The sequence below is a fragment of the Lynx canadensis genome, chromosome B2 (genome assembly GCF_007474595.2).
Source record: "Lynx canadensis isolate LIC74 chromosome B2, mLynCan4.pri.v2, whole genome shotgun sequence".
NCBI lineage: Eukaryota > Metazoa > Chordata > Mammalia > Carnivora > Felidae > Lynx > Lynx canadensis.
In genome coordinates this window covers 65,764,178-65,783,318 of record NC_044307.1, presented here as the reverse complement: position 1 = coordinate 65,783,318, position 19,141 = coordinate 65,764,178, and the positions used below count along the sequence as shown (strand labels likewise).

Below are 19,141 nucleotides of genomic sequence, written 5' to 3'. Positions count from 1 at the left end.
TATTGGCTTCTGAATTCAAATCCAACCACAGGTAAAATTTATCACTGGAAATTAAATGGGATGGGCAATAGATGCAAACGGGAATATGGATTTTGATTTCGCAGAAAATGGCAGAAAAAAGCCCAACTTTATCTGAGTTCTTTTAAGATCTATGAGGGATTCTGGATGGTTTGTACTACACCAAGCACAAACTAGGTCCAGTTAATTAATTAATTTTTTGATGATTTAATAATGTTTCGACAAGTTTAATTGCTGTTATGAAAGTCCTTTGTCTATTTTGGCCTACATTAAAATACAATAAATAGGGAAGGGAATAAACATTTGCTAAGGACATACTAAACATTTAAACACCCCACTGGTTTACTCATATTTATACTAATGGCTAAATGAAAGGAAATCTCTTAAAGCTTCAGTTTAAAAATATATTCGAGTACCATATTTGAATACTAATTGAGGACATATTTTACTGAAACTAAGGATTTTGCCTGCTTCACAGACAACAGTCTTATTTTCAACTCTTAACCTTAGCAAAATATCTCTAATACCAGTTGCTATATTACTTTTTAAAGCAATTGGTTCAAAAGTGATTATTCAGGAACACTCTAACAAGGATTAGCAAAGAATGTGAAACAGAATGGAAAATAGCATAATATTTATTTATAGTATGAAGTTCTAAATTCCCACCTTGGCTTTACCACTTAATGACGGACAGCTATTGAATTTTCTGTACAACATTACTTTCTTGGGTTGTGTTTTTATGAAAAAATGGTTTAATGGTTAAATAAGTAAATAAATACTTATTATTATAAATACTAAATTATAATAATTATAAGTTATAAACATAATAACTGGATATTATGTATTAATTATAAAAATAAATAGGCAGAAAATGAATTAAACAACATGAGACAGATTTCTTTAGTATATGACTTTAACATACTGTGCATATTAAATCAGTAGGGAGGGACTGTAATTTGCAATGTTTCCAAAATCTGTTTGACTCACAAACTCTTTTATTGACACAGCACCAACTCCTCAGAATCTAATTTTGGAAAAACTAGATTTTCCAAGTTTGGTGGAAAATGTCAATAGACCTGATTTTGAATCCTTGCTCTGTTACTTATAAAATTAAACTTTCTCAGGATCTTTCCTCATCTGTAAAATTAGGATAATAACATTCATATAATTACTGCCAGGGAATTGAGATAAAGTATATTAATGACAATACTATGCTTGGTGGCCAGTGAACTTTATTTTCATTGTTTGCTAGAAAGCAGCAAATTCTTAAATTTTATTCTTCAAATTCCAAAGTAAATATGATATTATGTATTTTGAAGATTGTACAAAATAATGAAATTACCAGTATATCATACTTCCTCGTATTTCACCTTTAGAAGTAGATAACATGGGAAAGAAAAAAATATATATTTAGCTGTTCTGTTTAGACTACTGGTCTAAATTTATTTTGTTTTGTTTTTGTTTTATTGTTTTTACAGTTATAGTCAAATCAACAGAGCTATGAGAAAAAAAGAAAACCTTGTTCCTATAACAAACTATTTGTCAGAAAGAACAAGTAATAGTAAGCCTGGGCGGTGAGCATTATAAAGAATTTGAGATAATATTTACAACATTTCTCATTTTATATTTTTTCCCTAGTTCACAATCATAACTACTATTTCCTCATTTTTTCCCCCATGGTGCTACAAGCAAACATGAAAGTAGTTATGAGTAGGCTAATTTTATATATATATAAAGTTGAAATAATTCTTATTAGCACGATCATGTTTGCAATACTGAGCAGAACCATATGTTCCATCTAGACAAAATAAATCCTGCATTTGACCAAGTATTGCATGCAGGTGCTCCAGGTCTAGCTCTTCCTTCGCCTTGCTACTGTCTTTCTGTTGGCCAAATATATGAAAGAGTCTGTCTGTGTGTTGGTTTGTTTCACTGACTTTCTATTTCCTTACTTTCTATTAACTCCAAATTGACAATAAATATTTACAGACTGCATTCTATGAATAATCTGTAAGAGATTTTATGCATTAACTTATTTATTCTGGATGTGAAATCTAAGATGTAATGAGATGACAATAAAGGATCAGGTTCTTAGCTCCAGTTTACAGGAGAATATTCCATCCCCTTTTCTTCTCATCTTTAAAGAAGCATCATATTGTTTGTTACATGCTTTTAGGAGGAAGTCTGTATTGTAACCCTTCTGGACTGGTGTTGGGGGGGATGGAGGGAGGGAAGGTTTAGAAGTCAAAGGTCAAAGATTCTCATTCTTCATCAAGAAGGAAGCTGATGTTCAGTCGGCAAAAAGTGACTGCTGAAGATTTTATTAAAAGCAAACAATATCTGGGGCACCTGGGTGGCTCAGTCGGTTAAGCATCCAACTTCGGCCCAGGTCATGATCTCACAGTTTGGTTAGTGAGTTCGGGCCCATGTCAGGGTCTGTGCTGACAGCTCAGAGCCTGCAGCCTACTTCAGATTCTGTGTCTTCCTCTCTCTCTCTGCCCCTCCCCTACTTATGCTCGCGCACATGCTGTCTCTCTCTCTCTCCCCCCCCCTCTTTCTCCAAAATAAAGAAACATTTAAAGAAAAATAAATAAAAGCAAACAGAATATCAACCATACTAGATTCCAAAAGGAAATTTTAAAAAGGCTAAAACAAACTTATAATCACGAAAACAGTAACACTGCCATGCACAGATAAGACCTCTTGTGACTAGACAGGTGTGTGTGTGTTGTTGGGGAGGTTGGGGTGGGGGGGGCTGCTCCCTGGTGAGCATTTAGAATTGTAATTGCAAAATTGGCTCCTCAGTTTTAGGAATGTGTAAAACAGTTCCAAAGAGGCTCATGAATCAGTCTCTGGATTCTGAATATACAAACAGGAAAGCAGTCTGCCTGGATTAGAATTGAAATATATTTGGAACCTTTCCACAACCTCCAATAAAACAAAACAAATTTTGAATTAATTTAACATATTTGTCATCATACCATTAAGGGAGAGAAGAAAGAATAGTAGAATGGAAAGAGAGTCATCACACACAGTTACCATTACCAAATCCCTGTATTTACCTGGTAGTATGGAGGCATTCTGCACTTCGTCCTCGTTTTGCTCTGGGCAGCATAAGAAGCTCACTGCACAGACAGGATGGGTGGTGAATGGAACAGATAAATCATGAGGCATTAAATGACATGGGTTATGCCAATGGTATGCCGATGAAAACATGAAAAGGGAAGAAACCAGATTGTCTGCACTAGCATATTTGCTTGAGAGGTTAAACAAAAAGAAACATGACAGTATTTTAAAAAATTTAAACAATAAAGTACAAACATTATGGTCAAAGTCCTAGCTGTTGCTGATTTGCTATTATATCTCCAAGTGACTTTACAAAATACTAAGACAAAACTAAACTAAACCCTCCTCAAATAAGACATAGAAATCTATTTCCAATTCCAGATACTTGGATATCTTAAAGACCTTTGAAAGGCCTATACACCTGGCCTTTCTCATGCTAATTGGAACCCTAAGCATGATAGTCCTCTTGGTTTCTACAGCCACTAAAAACACAATATCACATATTAGTTTTTTTTTAACCAATCATGAATATACTCAATTAGAATTGTTTTATTTTAAGATTGTACTTTTTCTACACTCAAATTAATCTCACTTTATTAAATGCCTTGGTCAAGAAGTCCTTTTTTCCATCCTCACCTAACATCATAGTGGCCCCAATGAATGTTGACAAAGTGACCCTCACTCAACTCAACTCAGGCTGAGCAGTGCGGAATCCTATTCCTCAGAGTAGTTCTTGTCTCAGTACCCAATATGACTACACTCTTGAAGGTCATGGCATCACTTCCCATGGTAGGATGACAATAAATGGTTAAGAAGCTCTACTGAGTTCTATGTCCTTGACTACACAGGAAAAAGTCAATCATTAAGCACCACTGTATCATTTCCCTACTCCTTCCTGAAAGTTTCTCTACTTTAAAAAGCCAGAAGAGGATATTGAACAAGGTGGGTATCCTAAAACCTTAATTCAGATCCTGAGCTTGTGGCCTAGCATATTATACAGTTATGTGGTTAGTTTGAGAAGAAAGTCTATGGGCATGTAGAACAATAGAGTCGTAATGTAGATTTTTAGTAACTGTGTCCAGGAAGTACTTGTTCACATGAAAAAATCCATCTCAATTATTTTGTTTTTTATAGAAATACATTTATGAAAATTAAGTATATAAAAATATTATTACTGAAGTCCTCACAGAAACTCTGCAACATTAACTTTCAGATGACCTGTATCCAAAATTATTTAATAACATAAAAAACATATTTTTATAATTACATAAATAACATCCCAAAGACTGCATTCCACAAAATATAAAACATTGAAAATTGCTTAGGGAGGCTTCCTTCTAGAAGTTAGAACAACAAGCTACACATTTTAACCTGGCTAAACATAAATTTTGATCTGTAAAAAAATGCACACATTATGACAATATAATGTTAGCCAAATACTCCTTAAAGTTGCATTTCTATTGGGATACCCTGAACAGTTGTTCCTTGAGAGTTAAATTTTGAGTGATTAAATACTTTTACTTTCTAATGTACTATGCCAAGATATTTACCATAAGTTAAAACAGAACAAACAAAAAGTTATAATGTTGAGATCATAATTTGAACAAATACCTGTCTTGTTCTGATAAATACTGACTATCCACATCTCTGGATCTGTGATCAACTGGACTTCGGGAGGCATCATGGTGTCTAGTTGGAGAACGTGACCTTCTTGTTGGATGAATTTCATCTAAACTCCTAAAATAATTACAAAAATTCGTATGCATCAAAGTGTATCATCTTCCCAAATCAGGCCGACAGACTAATGGGGAAGATTTGACAGTAACTGGCAGATAACTGGCATGGCTTAAAAAGTGTTGGCATCATAACCAAATACATATTTTATCAATGAGCTAACGGTATTTATTCTCTGAGTGCTCTGCCTGAGCTACATTTCTTCAACCCTCTTTTCACCTCTGTCAAAAAGGACCACAATTTTCATCTGCATATTTAATTAAAATTTAAGAAGTATGTTTCAATAGAAGATAAAATACGGCACTACATGATTTATGCTTTATATACTTTTCTAAGCATTTAAAGTGCTTCAAAGAGACAATTCTAAATTTCTTAAAAATAGATTCTCCCTAGGGGTGCCTGGGTGGCTTGGTCGGTTAAGCATCCGACTTCGGCTCAGGTCATGATCTCACGGTCCATGAGTTCGAGCCCCAGGTCGGGCTCTGTGCTGACAGCTCAGAGCCTGGAGCCTGTTTCAGATTCTGTGTCTCCTTTTCTCTCTGCCCCTCCCCTGTTCATGCTCTGTCTCTCTCTGTCTCAAAAATAAATAAACGTTAAAAAAAATTAAAAATAAAATAAAATAAAATAAAATAAAATAAAATAAAATAAAATAAAATACACTCTCCGTCTTAACCTCTTCCTCTTTGCCATTTCTTCCACAGGTTATTCACTATGATACAATTTTTCCTAACAGGAGAGAAAACTAGCAAACAATACAAGATAGTTATTCAAAAACTGTGCTTGGGACATAAACTTCTTTGACTCCCTGGAAAAAAAATTTCTGGAGATTCAAGAACAGAATGTAAGATAGGTTGGGTAATGAATAAAAAGACATTTTGCCTACAAATGATTCTGAAGAAAAGAACCTGACTGACCAAGCTGTTATTTCATTTCAGTAACAGTCTTGTGGCAGCTTACATTATATTAAAATTAAAAAGTACTCTCAGAGACACTAAGCCCATCTTAAAGCCTACCTCTGTAATGGCACATTTGGTAAACGTGAACGCGGCCTTCCCTGATCATCGCCGCGGTGAGGAGATACTGAACGTGAGCGGTGATGAGTTGTTCTTTGCTGTTCTGGCACAGTTAATGTTGTAGATTTACTTTCTCTAGCACTAGACCTATAACCTACTGGCAAGAGTACACACAAAAAAAATCTGTCAGTATTCTTCTATAACATAAACTTTAATGTGGAAATATCAGATTACATCTAAAGCAGCCACTGACCTATGAAAATAAATGCCATGCAATCAATATTATTAACCTTTCTCTTCAAAACTATTAAGTATACGTACATAGAATGTAACATATACATGCATAAAAACAGGCTACAGATTTGTTCAAAGGTACCATGGAGATACTGAATATGAATATGACAGTTGATGCCTCAGACATTATAATGAGTTGGGATACTACTTTAATTCAGAAAATGAATGAGTTAGTGATTTTTCAGCAACCCAGATCAAGAACTTGACAGGGAACTATAGTTAACAGATAAATCAATGCTTGGAAATTTGGTGTCTCTTTAAAAGTTATTTGAACTTTTCTTCCACAGGATAAACTATCTTGGCTGGATTTTAGATGGCTTTGCAAATAAGAAAATGAAAATATCATCATATAAATTTTAGTTAACAAAGAAAAGTACTAGATCTTCACTATTACAAATACTGACTGAATTTTGCAAACCACATATAATACTGCAATTTTCAAGTGAAAATAGTGTATGGATGGAGATGACTATGGCAATAATGCAGAGAAGATTAATCCTCCTACAGAAACAATCATCAAATCTACTTCAGACATTTGAACCTATTCCACAAATGTGTCGGTAACATAATTAATATAGTTAACATAACTGCAATTAGAAATAAATTCTAAAATTGATTCTCCCTTGAAGCAAAAAGGTTTATATCATCTTCTGACTTAGTTAAGATAAAATAGCAATCCAATCTCAAATCCACAGTAACAGTTTAAATTTTTTTTTCGCAAGGGTCATTGTTTGCCATTATTGAAAGCAAAATAAAAAATTCTGTGGCCAAAGGAAAATGATTATATTTACAACTACATAAATGTACATGAAACATGAAAACATTATATTTAATTGGGCAGCTTGAACTTTTCTTCATTTATTTGCTTCATAACTGCTATATTATTTTAAAATATGCCATGAAACATCATTATTAAAGGCAGACTAAAAATCCCCAACAATTTATTTTTTCTGATTGTACGATCTTTTAACTAAGCTTAAAGTATAAGGAAGGTCTTTCAACATTTTGTAAAGTAAAATTTGACAATATTGAGATCAAAGAAGCTCAACCACTCTGCCATTCTGAAAACATCAGTATAATGACCGAATAACATAACCATAAATGATATAATTTATAATTTCATATACTTAATTTTATAACAAAAATCATAGCAATTAAGCTATTATTTTGTGTTTTGTGTAGGGAAGTTTCTTTGTCATTGTTAAGTTGTATAAACTGCAATATTAAGTCTAGAAAGAAACCAACTAAATTTACATGTAGTGAATTTATTTCACAGCTCATTATAAAACATCGTGGTTATTTTTAAAGATAATTAATCCAAGGTCCGAATTACATAAACATTTCAAACTACCATTTGTTATCACTTGATAACATTTTTTATCAATTATACAATAATTATGGAAGGTGAAAATTTAATTGGAAGCACCATTTCAAGATTTCAATGAATATTCATGTTATATAAATAAAACTTTCATATTTTATATAATTAATCACTATGAAATAACAGGGAATTAGACATCTTGCTGTGAGAAGGATATAAATGATTTTTTTCCCTTGGATTCTTTGTATTTACGTAGAAAGTAAGATTTTTTAACTTATCCTAATTTGTATTCACAGTTGTTTTTTTTACCTTTTAATTTATTTTATTATTATTGTTTTAATATAATTTATTGTCAAACTGGCTTACATACAACACCCAGTGCTCATCCTAACAAATGCCCTCTTCAATCAGTTTTTTGCTTTTCAAGGTAATTTGGTTTTCTCTGTAGAATGTTTATTATTGAGAACACATTCTAGCTTCAGAAAAAGTTGGGAGGACACTGATATTTTATGCTCATTTCAATGTTTTAGTTGACTCAAAGTTTGTTTGTTTGTTTTTCACTTTATGTATTTGCAATAATGCTCAGAAAAGTTGAGATTACCATGGAGCTCCTGGCTGGCTCAGTCAGTTAAGTGTCTGACTTCGGATCAGGTCATGATCTCACAGCCTGTGGGTTCGAGCCCCACATGGGGCTCTCTGCTGACAGCTCAGAGCCTGGAGCCTGCTTTGGATTCTGTCTTTCTCTCTCTCTTTCTCTCTCTCTCTCTCTCTGCCCCTCCCCCACTCACACTCTGTCTCACTCTCTTTCAAAAAATAAACATAAAAAAAAGAAAAAAGAAAAGTGAGATCACCACGTCTTGCCCCATATAAGGGAATTCTGTATATGATTATTTTTATTCTTCTTAAGCAGCTAAAGTCATTTATTTCAAATAACCACAAAATTATGATACAGTTAATAAAAAGTAGCTCTGAATGTCTCAACTAATTTCAGAACCTTAGATTCCCTAAGTGGAGATAGGTAGTAAGTACATCAAACAAGAGCATAGAACTCTGTGGTTCTAGAAAGGCGAACATATATTTCTAAAAAGAAAATTTAAGGTTCAGCTGTGGTAGGGCATCTATATAAATAAAGGTTTTGGGGGCACCTGGTGGCTCAGTCAGTTAAGTGGCCTATTCTTCATTTTGGCTCAGGTCATGCTCTCACATTCATGAGATCGAGCCCTGTGTCAGGCTTTGCACTGACAGCACGGAGTCTACTTGGGATTCTCTCTCTTCCTCTCTGCCCCTCACTCACTCATGCTCATGCTCTCTCTCTCAAAAAAAAAGAAAAAAAAAAGCTGTTGAACTTCTTGGGGAAACACAGAACCAGAAACTTTAGAGTATACTGAACATATGCAGAACTAGTCTCTACTTCTAAACAAACTTCTCTTCCTATTGGATGCTAGGAAATGTAGTAACAAATTTGTAGTCAACTTCTAAAAGCATATGAGAATTTATCAAGATGCTTATTAGCTTATCCCTTCACTTTATTTTAGCTGCTTGCCCTAATTTTACCAATGTCTCATCTTCCCTCTTTATTTAAAATATATTATATATTACTTGCTACATTGTATTTTTCACACCTGTATATATCTTTAGAAGCTACCACATGTCCATTTTGGATCAATGAAGACTATACCTGAAAATATAAATTAATTTCATTATCTCCCTTCTTAATTTATGATCAGACCTCTGGAACATAATATATTATTGGTTATTTATTTGTTATATTCTATTAAAAATCTGCCTCATTACCTTTTAAATACTAAATTAAAATGAATATTACTTGAAATGACAATTTAGGCACTGCTCCTATATGATAAGAGATTATATACATTCATAAAAATCATAATATGGTATTTCAGTAGGGAATAAAAATATTTTTAGAACTCAGTGTTTTTTGGTGGTATTCAAGCACTAATTCCACCGGTAGTAGGTCCCATAACTTCCCTTTTTGGTACCTGTGTGATCTTTCAGGGAAACGAGAAGAAACTTACCATTTCAGTAATTTAGTGTTTATTCAATTGGCCATTTATACTTTCATCCATTTGCTATCCTGCCTCATCATAAAAAATATGAAATTTTAGGTGAATAAAATGTGAGAACCACACATAGAAGTAGATTCAATTTAGATGAGCTGGTAATAACATTAAGGCTGATTAATAGCCAAGATTCTTGTTAGAAAGGTTTGATGACTTTCTTAACAGGAATCATCTGATTCCTATTTAAATGTTAGTAGATTTAATGTGCAATCACCTTTCCACTTTCAATTTTATAAAAAACCAATATTCTATTGAATGTTGTGTTAAAGTTTCTGTGGACAATGTGTCTAAATATTATGATACTTTTATAAATAAACAAAACAGAAAATAAAAGATTACATTTTACCCACTATTATTTAAAACTCTTCCACTCTGGTATCAAAGAGTATTATCTAAGAGTATAGATGGGTACAGCAGCAAGTTTATTGTTTTTAAGAATATTTACTAATGTCATACAGTGATTAAAAACTATATTTTCTCTGAATTACAGGAAGCAAATGAAAGCTAATTTTAGAGAACTCTCCATAATTTCTTGTACTTTTAAAGAAGTTGTATGTTTCTCTCCAAATTGTGAATTTAGTCACTAGTGTGGAATTGGTCTACTGACTTTACCAAAATCATTGCCCTCAAATTCAGTGCATCTCCATCTGAGAAATGACATAAATTAAGGGGTTATATGTCAATATCTTCCTAAGGAAATGCCTTTAGTAACTCTTATTTATACATCTCAAGATTTTCACTTTACTTACTTATTTGGTATTTCCTTATTTTGTATTAGTAAATCAAGGAAATAACATAGAATTAGTGCCAAGGAAATAGGCCTTTACTACTTGGTTCTCTCACTTTCTGACAAAAAAGAGTCAGATGAGAAACTGAGATTTGAACCAGACAATGCCACAAAAATTTTACTAACTTATACAGCGATAAAAAAATGTTGACTTAAAATGAATACTGAATCTTTCTAAAGCATTTCCTTATTTTAATACACACATACACATTCTAGGTATAATAAGTGGTAAACACATCACAGAAGCATTAAAAGTTAAGCCATGCTGCATGCAATTTTAAATCCTGCCATGCACCTGTCTCAGTATATTCCATGGAAGGCTACATTATTTTCACAAACAGAAGACGGAAAATCGTAGGCATACAATATAAAACATAGGAAAATGGAGTTTTTATTTGAGAAAATGAACCATATCCTTTCAAAATAAAATTCATATTTTTACTTATGCTCAGAGCATTGTGAAATAATGATTTCAACCTAGCTAGCCATGCTTCTAGAAAAGAACCTAAGTTAAGTGGGAATGTTAATGAATAGTTACTAGTACATTTTAAACTTTTTTAGTAATTTGGAACACAAGTCACCATGGAATAATATAATACTGATTTCTCTGTGCTATAAATCTCCAGTTCAGTATCCCGAATAAGTCTGGAAATTGACAGTGAAAACAAGCATAAGAAGCACAGTGAAGCGGAGCCATGCTCTTCACCCACGCACCTGGAGGAACTACTCCAATACCATCATCAACCTCATAATCTGAGATGTCACTATCACTGATTCGCTGAGATCCTGCACAACAGTAAGGCAAACAGATACCTCTGTGTCTTGTTGGTTTATGAAATGTTAAAGGACAGGGTCAAAAAAAAAGTTTTTTAAAGCTACTTAATGTTACTACAAAATACTTCTGAACAAGAATAATACAAAGTAAATGCTGAGCTGATATAAAAAAAAAAAAAAAAAGGTTTGTGATCCAAGGATAACATTTTCTCAGTATTTCCTCTTTAAATCATTTAAGACTTAGAAGGACCGGAATTTCATACAGTAAGATTTTGACTTTTCAAATTATTCTTTAAGTATATACACTGTTTTCTACCCAATTAGGTGCCCTCCTCTGCAGTTCAGGGTGGATGTGGCTGGGTGGAAAGGTTAAAAGACTTTCTTGGCTGGAGCTCTACTGAGCTCATATTATTAAAAAAGGCACCATGACTCTTTATAAAACATTTATGTTTATCCTTCAAAATTAGCCATTATTCTGCATTAAACATTAGCTTTGAGAAAATGATTGATCAGAGAGGCACTAACATGAAAAATTCAATTATATGAGGAACACAATCAGGTTCTAGATTACCAAAATGAAGCTTCTAAGTTTCAGTTGATTCATTATTTACTCATAAATCAAAATTTAATGGATACATGCAGAAAAGAATACTGTTCTTCCCAATCACCAGATGAGTAACAACAAACATACTTTACAATGTGTTTTAGAAAATGTTTCTTATGAATAACAATGTTAAAAATACCCAGGAGCTATAAGGTTATCAAGAACCTTATATGTAGCAACTCATCAATAATAACAAAAATTACTTTATCAGTTAACCAATCAACAATTCAATCAGTACTGGGCAAAGAATGATTAATTCAGAGTTTTTAAACTCTCAGCTCTGGAATCCCTCTACTGTACTATACATAATACTTGCATTAGGGAAATGTAGAAAATAGTTTTGCCAAGTCTTTTTGTATAAATAATTTTCCAGTATTTTGATGTCTAATAAACATTTGAAAAAATATCTTGAATGTTAATCTCTAATTTGGGTAACTAAAAATAACTTTAACCTACTTTGTAGTTTTTTGCTAGAGCTTTCTCCATGAATGTGTCGCCTTGGCATGAAAGGTGATGGCTGAGGCAGAGGTAGTGAAGATTCATCATGCGTCTGAAGTTTATACCAATGTGGCTCATCATCTAAAAGTGCTGTCTCCAATTCTATGAGGATCTGAAAGGGCAGTTCTTAAATTAAATCAAGCACCTTGACAAAAACATAATATAAAAGCTATCATAATTAATACATATCACAGAACTTCAATAAGCATTTGGCTCGAATCTTTACAATATACGTCACCTCTCCAAGAAATTCACTCTCTTCTTCTTGTACTCTTGGTTGATCCCACACAGTTATTTCTAACATCCGTTCTCTAAAATCTCTACGATGTACATGTGAATAGACAAATGTTTGATTCCATTTTGGTTCTAGTACTTTCTTTACTGTTTTAGTCCTCCTTTTGCTTTTATCACTGAAAAATAAGTATGTTTTGTAAATGAAAAAGCAAAATAAAGTATATGCTGCCATCTACTGTAGTGACATGTAATACCACTATTGGGATTTTAACTATTTTTAATTCATAACTTTTAACATTAAAGTCTAAAAAGACTATAGAGTTTAATACTATTCTAATTTTAACTACAGAGTTAGCAGTAGTTATGATAATAGACATATATACACAAAGGTACATTCCAAATGATGTATAGCTATCCAAGACTAATAGATGTATAAACAAGGTAATAAAAAATTTTAAATTGGTAAATTATATTTTTTAAAATACAAGGCTTGAGGGATTTTTTTTCAGGGACAAAGTTTATTCCCTCATAGAAAATGATTTATTATACCTTAAAACTATATCACAGGTGCATGTGTATGTTCAAACTCATCAAAATGTTCACATTAATTATGTGCCATTTTTGGTATATCAATTTTACCAAATAAATAAAACTATATCCCAGGAAACAACAGTCTACCTTTTATATTAGTAAGAATTTTTGCATATTTTTTTCCAAAATTATTCACTACCTTCTATCTGGAAGAAAATACATTTTCACATAGGGATTCCTGGGACGCCCATCTACTCTTGTCGGTAAATCTGTTGCTTGCAGAACATTTACAATCAGCTGGTGTCCCACTTTATCATACCACAGCTTTACCTGAGATCGATAAAGAAAAGAATCATTTGCACAAGCCCTAAGACATTCTAATTCTACAAAAAATACTATTTTTGAAGAACTTTTAAATTATAATTATAAATACTATTTTTGAAAAGAATACGAATTTGAAAGCATAACCACTTACAATTTGACTTTTCTCTTTATGTATTTTAGACATGACTTACAACTGTCCAGCCTATAGTGTTATACTCTCTTAGACCATGTTATGAAAATAAAACTGATAAAAATTTTATTAAAAAGGGAAGAAAGGGATATTGAAATAATTATCCTTGTTTTTAAATGCTAAGTGCCAGTGTTCAGTGATTATAAGTGACTTAATGACCTTATTGTGGCTACATGCATTTTGTAGCACCATATGCCACTGAAATAAAATGAGGCTTGATGAATAAACAATTTACCCAAATGATCTGGAAGAGATCAGGAAACATATTTACTGTGGGCCCCCTTTACACCAGGTACTGTTGTTTCCTGTTATTTTTTTCACTTAATTTTCATAATTCACCTATTAAATGTTAATGTTCATGAGAGAAGGAGAAAAGAACAAGGAAGGCAGGAAGGTGCATTACATAACTTCAGCTAAGCGAAGGCCAAATAATTATATTTTTACTAAGATTTCATAATAGTTTGAATAAAGAAAAATGGGGGAATGGCACACTGAAATACTATTGTTGAGCTCCTAAACACCAGAACTTTAGCAGTCAATATATTTATAAATGCTGGCAGTAAACAGTGTTAACATTATTTTTTTTTTAATTTAGAAGTTAGTTTTGGTTTTTTAGTTGAGTAAGAACTGTGAGAGAAAGTTGTCTAATGGCAATATATATATGGAACATATTTAACAGTCACTATAAGAAAATAAACTAATTTAACATAGGATTGGTCTTTCATAGTGCAGGGCAGATTAAGGATTCAAACCTGATTCCATATGAATCCAAATCTCTGATTTCAAATAATACCAGAGATGTGTTTTTCAAAAACCCAAACGGATTTTCATCCCTCTTGAAATATAGGTGGAGTACTTCAGAGATTCACACACACAGAGATGGCAGGGCAGATAAAATAAACAGAAAGGACTATTCAAAGATATCAATCTACTAAAAACAGAAGTTAAAACCAGGAATGGTTTTAAAAATAACATCAAGCTTATAGTTACCTTCTTTGTTTAATTAACAACAAGAGAAGTACAGCAAAAGCAGACTACAGAAATCCACACATTACCAAAGGAGAAAAAGTACACTATTTACAGAATAGTTTGAAGCAAGTTTTCTTTCAGTTATGAATATAAATGTCCTGTATTCTACCATAATCTACACAGATGTGGCATTTCATAATGGTTAGCCATCACTTCCTTACTCCAGCTTTCCTCACGTCACATGTAAAGCAACAGTAAGAAAAACTGTAGCTTTTTCAGAGTGATAATCAGAAATGAAGTGTTTCACTAAATGTCTCAAGAAAGTAAAAAGAATATTGAAAAACTTTTTTCAGACTCCAGACTCATAAGGTTAAATAAGTGGAACATGACTTTCTTAGTTTCTTATATCTTACCAACTGACCTTGGAAACTTGCACACAAAATATAAGGGATATTTTATTTACTTATGTTGTCATTTATCATTGAATGTTTATAATAGCGGGGTATACTGTAGGCACTCAATAAACATTTCCAAATAAATATATGGATAAAGGCTAATCTAATAACTTAATAAATACATGCAAAATTGCTGAAATAGATTATGGTGTTAGGTGACTACAAACATATCACAGGCTTCAAAGAAAGCCATGCATTTTTAAGGACAGACTCAGAACAGTGAGCAAATCCTAATGGTCCCCAACATGTACAAAAAAATACATACAGAAAGTTGTCCTGGCAAGACTTGTGGGGCATCTTTTAGAGCTCCAGGACTTGTTGGAGAAATAACAGAAATGGAAGGTCTTTCCATCTTCTGAGATTCAAAGGAACTTGAACCTAAAATGAGAAAAAAAAATAATTTGTAGTAACATTTATAATATATGTGTAGGAATATTTTTTATAAAATGTTAAATGCATCTGTTATTTGTATAAAACCATAATTCAATACCATCAATAACAGTAGAACATACTTCCAACTGGATAGTCACAGAAAATTATCATACTGTCTTCTTTGGTTAATTGCCTATTTTAAAAGTATTTATAATGATATAATCAAATATTGTATTTATTTGCTTCAATATATATTGGTTTTCTACATTTCTGGAGGGTATCTGTACAGTTTAGATTCTTGCATAAACTCACATATGGGTGAAGGCTTCAGGCTTTACTGATAAGAAAGATGGTACCTGTTATTTTAATTATCTTGGCCAAAGAATCATCTATTATGAACTGTCCTTGCTGAAAGTAAAATGAATGCACATATAATATATGAGCCAAATCTAAGCCTAGAATTCACCACTTTTAAAATAAGATTTACCATCTATCTCAGTTTTGATCTTGAAATGTATCTTCTGTATGTCTGAGAATGCTGTCTCCAGTGACTCACCACAAGTGACCCACTTCACCTTTGTGTAGAGGAGGCTGGCTGTCCACTTAGCTACTCGGTGAGGCTTTCCTCCCCTCTTTTTTAAATGAGAGGTCTCTCTTCTCAGATCACTCTTAAAGTATACCTTGACACGATCCACAGTATAGAATGTCTATAGAATGCTATTACCCCAGCAAGTATAACCTTAAACCCACAGTCATTGAAAACTTAGCTTTACTGATAAAACATTCATGGAGCATTGCCGGAGGGTATGTCATCCACATATTTTTTTTTTTTCTAAATACACACAAATTAAGTCTAAATTAAGCCGTGTAGCATCACTCTGTGCCCTGCAAAGACTTTAAGAAACAGTTCTATAAAATTCTTTGTTATTACGCTTCTTTTATCAAGGATCCTTAGGATAATTTTTTCTTGGGTCTTAGTACAAGAATAGTATTGCTTCTAATAATCAGTCTGCTTTTAGTATTATATCAGTTTCATTTTTAAATAGTATTGACACTATAAATTATGTAATTGGTCCCATTTCCTTCTGTGTATTAGTTATCAGAAACTTCAAAACCAAATATGGGTTCATCTAGCAGGTATGCATGTTGGTAGGCATTTGATATACCTACCTAATCTTCAGCTCCTTGTTTATCCCAACCATATATTTTCTACCTCCTTGTAACAACGATCACTTGGATCACTTGTTTTCCTCTTAAATCACCTTGTATTTTGTATTTTGTATTTCCATAAGATGGGCTCCATAATAACACTTGGTCATCAAGCCCAAGGTATTGAATTTAATACCAATCCATTGCAAAGTAAATATCTATCACTTCCACATTCTCACTGAAAACTTCATTACCAGTCTAGACTTTACTGCACACACTGGCGTCTTCTATCACATGGAGTGTCTTTAAAGGCTATGTAGATAATTCAACCCTTTAGCCTCACTGTCCCTTGACTCCCTTATATCCATTGAACTTTACCTCTACTCCACCTACTTACTTCCACAATCATACCTGACACTGTTAACGCTGTTTTTAAATTATCTGTTAGCATGTATATTTCCTTCACTAGAAGCCTAGCTCATGAGACTGAGCTAATTACCAATCAGACTGAATAATCCAGTGTAACAATAAATTTTTACGTACAGCAAATAGAACTAGTACTGTTATATTAACTGAGCTTTGTGAGGGTTCTGACTATTTTGATGCAGAAGGTATACTGCCAGTAAAGATTTTTGTGTAACCATCACAAAAAAAAAAGGTGGGGGGGAAGTAAAAAAAGGAAAATCTTAAAATAGAACTTTGGGTTTCCAATGATTGTCATAGTTGTCAACTTCTGATATCATTAGAGATAACCTTAGTATAGTAATACCAATTCATTTATGTCAAATAATTAAAGCAAATGATAAATCTTTATTCTTTAATTTCATCCTATATATATCATAATAACAAATAAATCTTAAACTCACTGGACTCCAGTGGAGGATGGGAGCTCTCAGGGATCCGTGGAATATCACTAAAAGAAATTAGGGTATGGTGAAAATCCCATTAGCTAAGTTACCCTCCCTGAGGCAATCACAGCCACATGTATTTCAGTGGTGTGAACAATCCTTTTGGGTCTTTACAGGTGTGGAAATGGACAGGAGTTACTATTAAGGCAATTACTAATATGCATGATTGTCAAACACCACACACACACACACACACACACACACACACACACACAAACTGCAATAAAAATAAGTTTTTATATATTTAACAGCAAAACACTTCAACATGACAACAATCAGACTAATATTGTGGCTAAAACTACCACAATATTTTTACTACCAAAACAGTAGGTTTTGGAAATAAAAAAATGTTAAAGGTAATATTTTATTTCAATTCTAGAAAATCAAAATGACACATTTTACTAATCAGTAATATGCTTTACAAACACATCTGAAAGAGTTTACTGAATGAAAGGGATGAAAACATTTCTTGATAATAAAATAATATGGTGAATATCATGGGCAAAGTTAATAAAATGAAAAGGATGAATTGCTTCGGAAAGTAAAAATGGTTCAAGCTTGCAACAAAAAAGCTAAAATATTTTATATATGTGAATATATAATTCATATACACATATATAACCCTATATAGAGATTTGTATCTCTATACTGAAGTTAGCTAAATATATGGCCATTTACTGTATGATTAGAAAGTGACTTGTGAGAACACCCACTCCTGTCACACTCACAAATTACTCTGAATAAATGTTTAATTATAACCTCAGCTTAATCCATTATCCACTGTGACCTTAAGAACCCTGGACCAGCTTGTTTTGGGAAGTATACTGCATAGGACTACTTTACCTCTGGTTTTTCAAAGATAGTTTAGTATCAATTTAAAGAGATTAACAATATGTAAGTATTAACATGACATATTAAAGCAGACTGGAGTTAGTACCAACAGTATTATTAGAATAATGTTAGAATATTATTTAAGCATTTCTAACCACTTACCTGTGACCTAACTTCACTTTGATTTTGATTTTTCTTTGGACTATTGTGTGTGTGTCGGCAGGGGTAGAGGGGAGGGACAGAAACAAAAACAGTTTTCTCTGATTATTTTCTGGACTCATTTTCACTTTTTGTGCAAAGTAATTTTCATAACCACCTATAGTTTATACTTCTTGCAAAGATAATACATCCTGTGTTATGTATTTTATAAATACATTTTATACGTATTTTTATAACTAGTAATTTGTATAATGTATTTCGTATGATAATTAAGAGACTAATTTGCAATACTTAAGACAATAACTATTTGAAGGAACCAACTATTTCTCTTCTGCTACCGTTTTCTAAATTTATCTAGGCAAATAAAAGTAAATTTTTAAGGGCGCCTGGGTGGCGCAGTCGGTTAAGCGTCCGACTTCAGCCAGGTCACGATCTCACAGTCCGTGAGTTCGAGCCCCGCATCAGGCTCTGGGCTGATGGCTCAGAGCCTGGAGCCTGTTTCCGATTCTGTGTCTCCCTCTCTCTCTGCCCCTCCCCCGTTCATGCTCTGTCTCTCTCTGTCCCAAAAATAAATAAACGTTGAAAAAAAAAAATAAAAAAAAAAAAAGTAAATTTTTAAAAAGAAACGTAGAAGCAATAAATTTTTAGATAGTACAACTTCTCTGAAAACCAGCCTCAAAGTCAATTATGAAAATTAGAATTTGGAATCCTAAAACCAGGTACAAGCTTAGGATTTGTATGTGTCTGAAAGATTGTGGAGAACTTGTAAAAAAATTTTAAAGTGATTTTGAATCAAAATATAATAATGTTAATTGCTTCAGTAATATTT

General features: G+C 32.8%; 1 protein-coding gene across 20 annotated transcripts in view; it reads right to left on the bottom strand.

Annotated features, from left to right (window-relative positions):
- The window catches only part of RIMS1 (regulating synaptic membrane exocytosis 1), a 488,852-nt gene that overhangs the window by 149,419 nt on the left and 320,292 nt on the right, over positions 1 to 19,141 (bottom strand). For 9 of the 20 annotated variants that reach the window (XM_030315837.1, XM_030315800.2, XM_030315814.1 and 6 more), the window contains 9 exons: positions 17,281 to 17,327; positions 15,159 to 15,271; positions 13,155 to 13,285; positions 12,429 to 12,600; positions 12,149 to 12,302; positions 11,029 to 11,100; positions 5,832 to 5,988; positions 4,696 to 4,821; positions 3,081 to 3,143 (listed from right to left, as the gene is read on the bottom strand). In XM_030315837.1, the coding sequence (XP_030171697.1) occupies positions 3,081 to 3,143; positions 4,696 to 4,821; positions 5,832 to 5,988; positions 11,029 to 11,100; positions 12,149 to 12,302; positions 12,429 to 12,600; positions 13,155 to 13,285; positions 15,159 to 15,271; positions 17,281 to 17,327 (1,035 nt within the window). The remainder of the gene's footprint in view (positions 1 to 3,080; positions 3,144 to 4,695; positions 4,822 to 5,831; positions 5,989 to 11,028; positions 11,101 to 12,148; positions 12,303 to 12,428; positions 12,601 to 13,154; positions 13,286 to 15,158; positions 15,272 to 17,280; positions 17,328 to 19,141) is intronic. The other 11 variants (XM_030315801.1, XM_030315815.1, XM_030315806.1 and 8 more) reach the window with 3 other exon arrangements.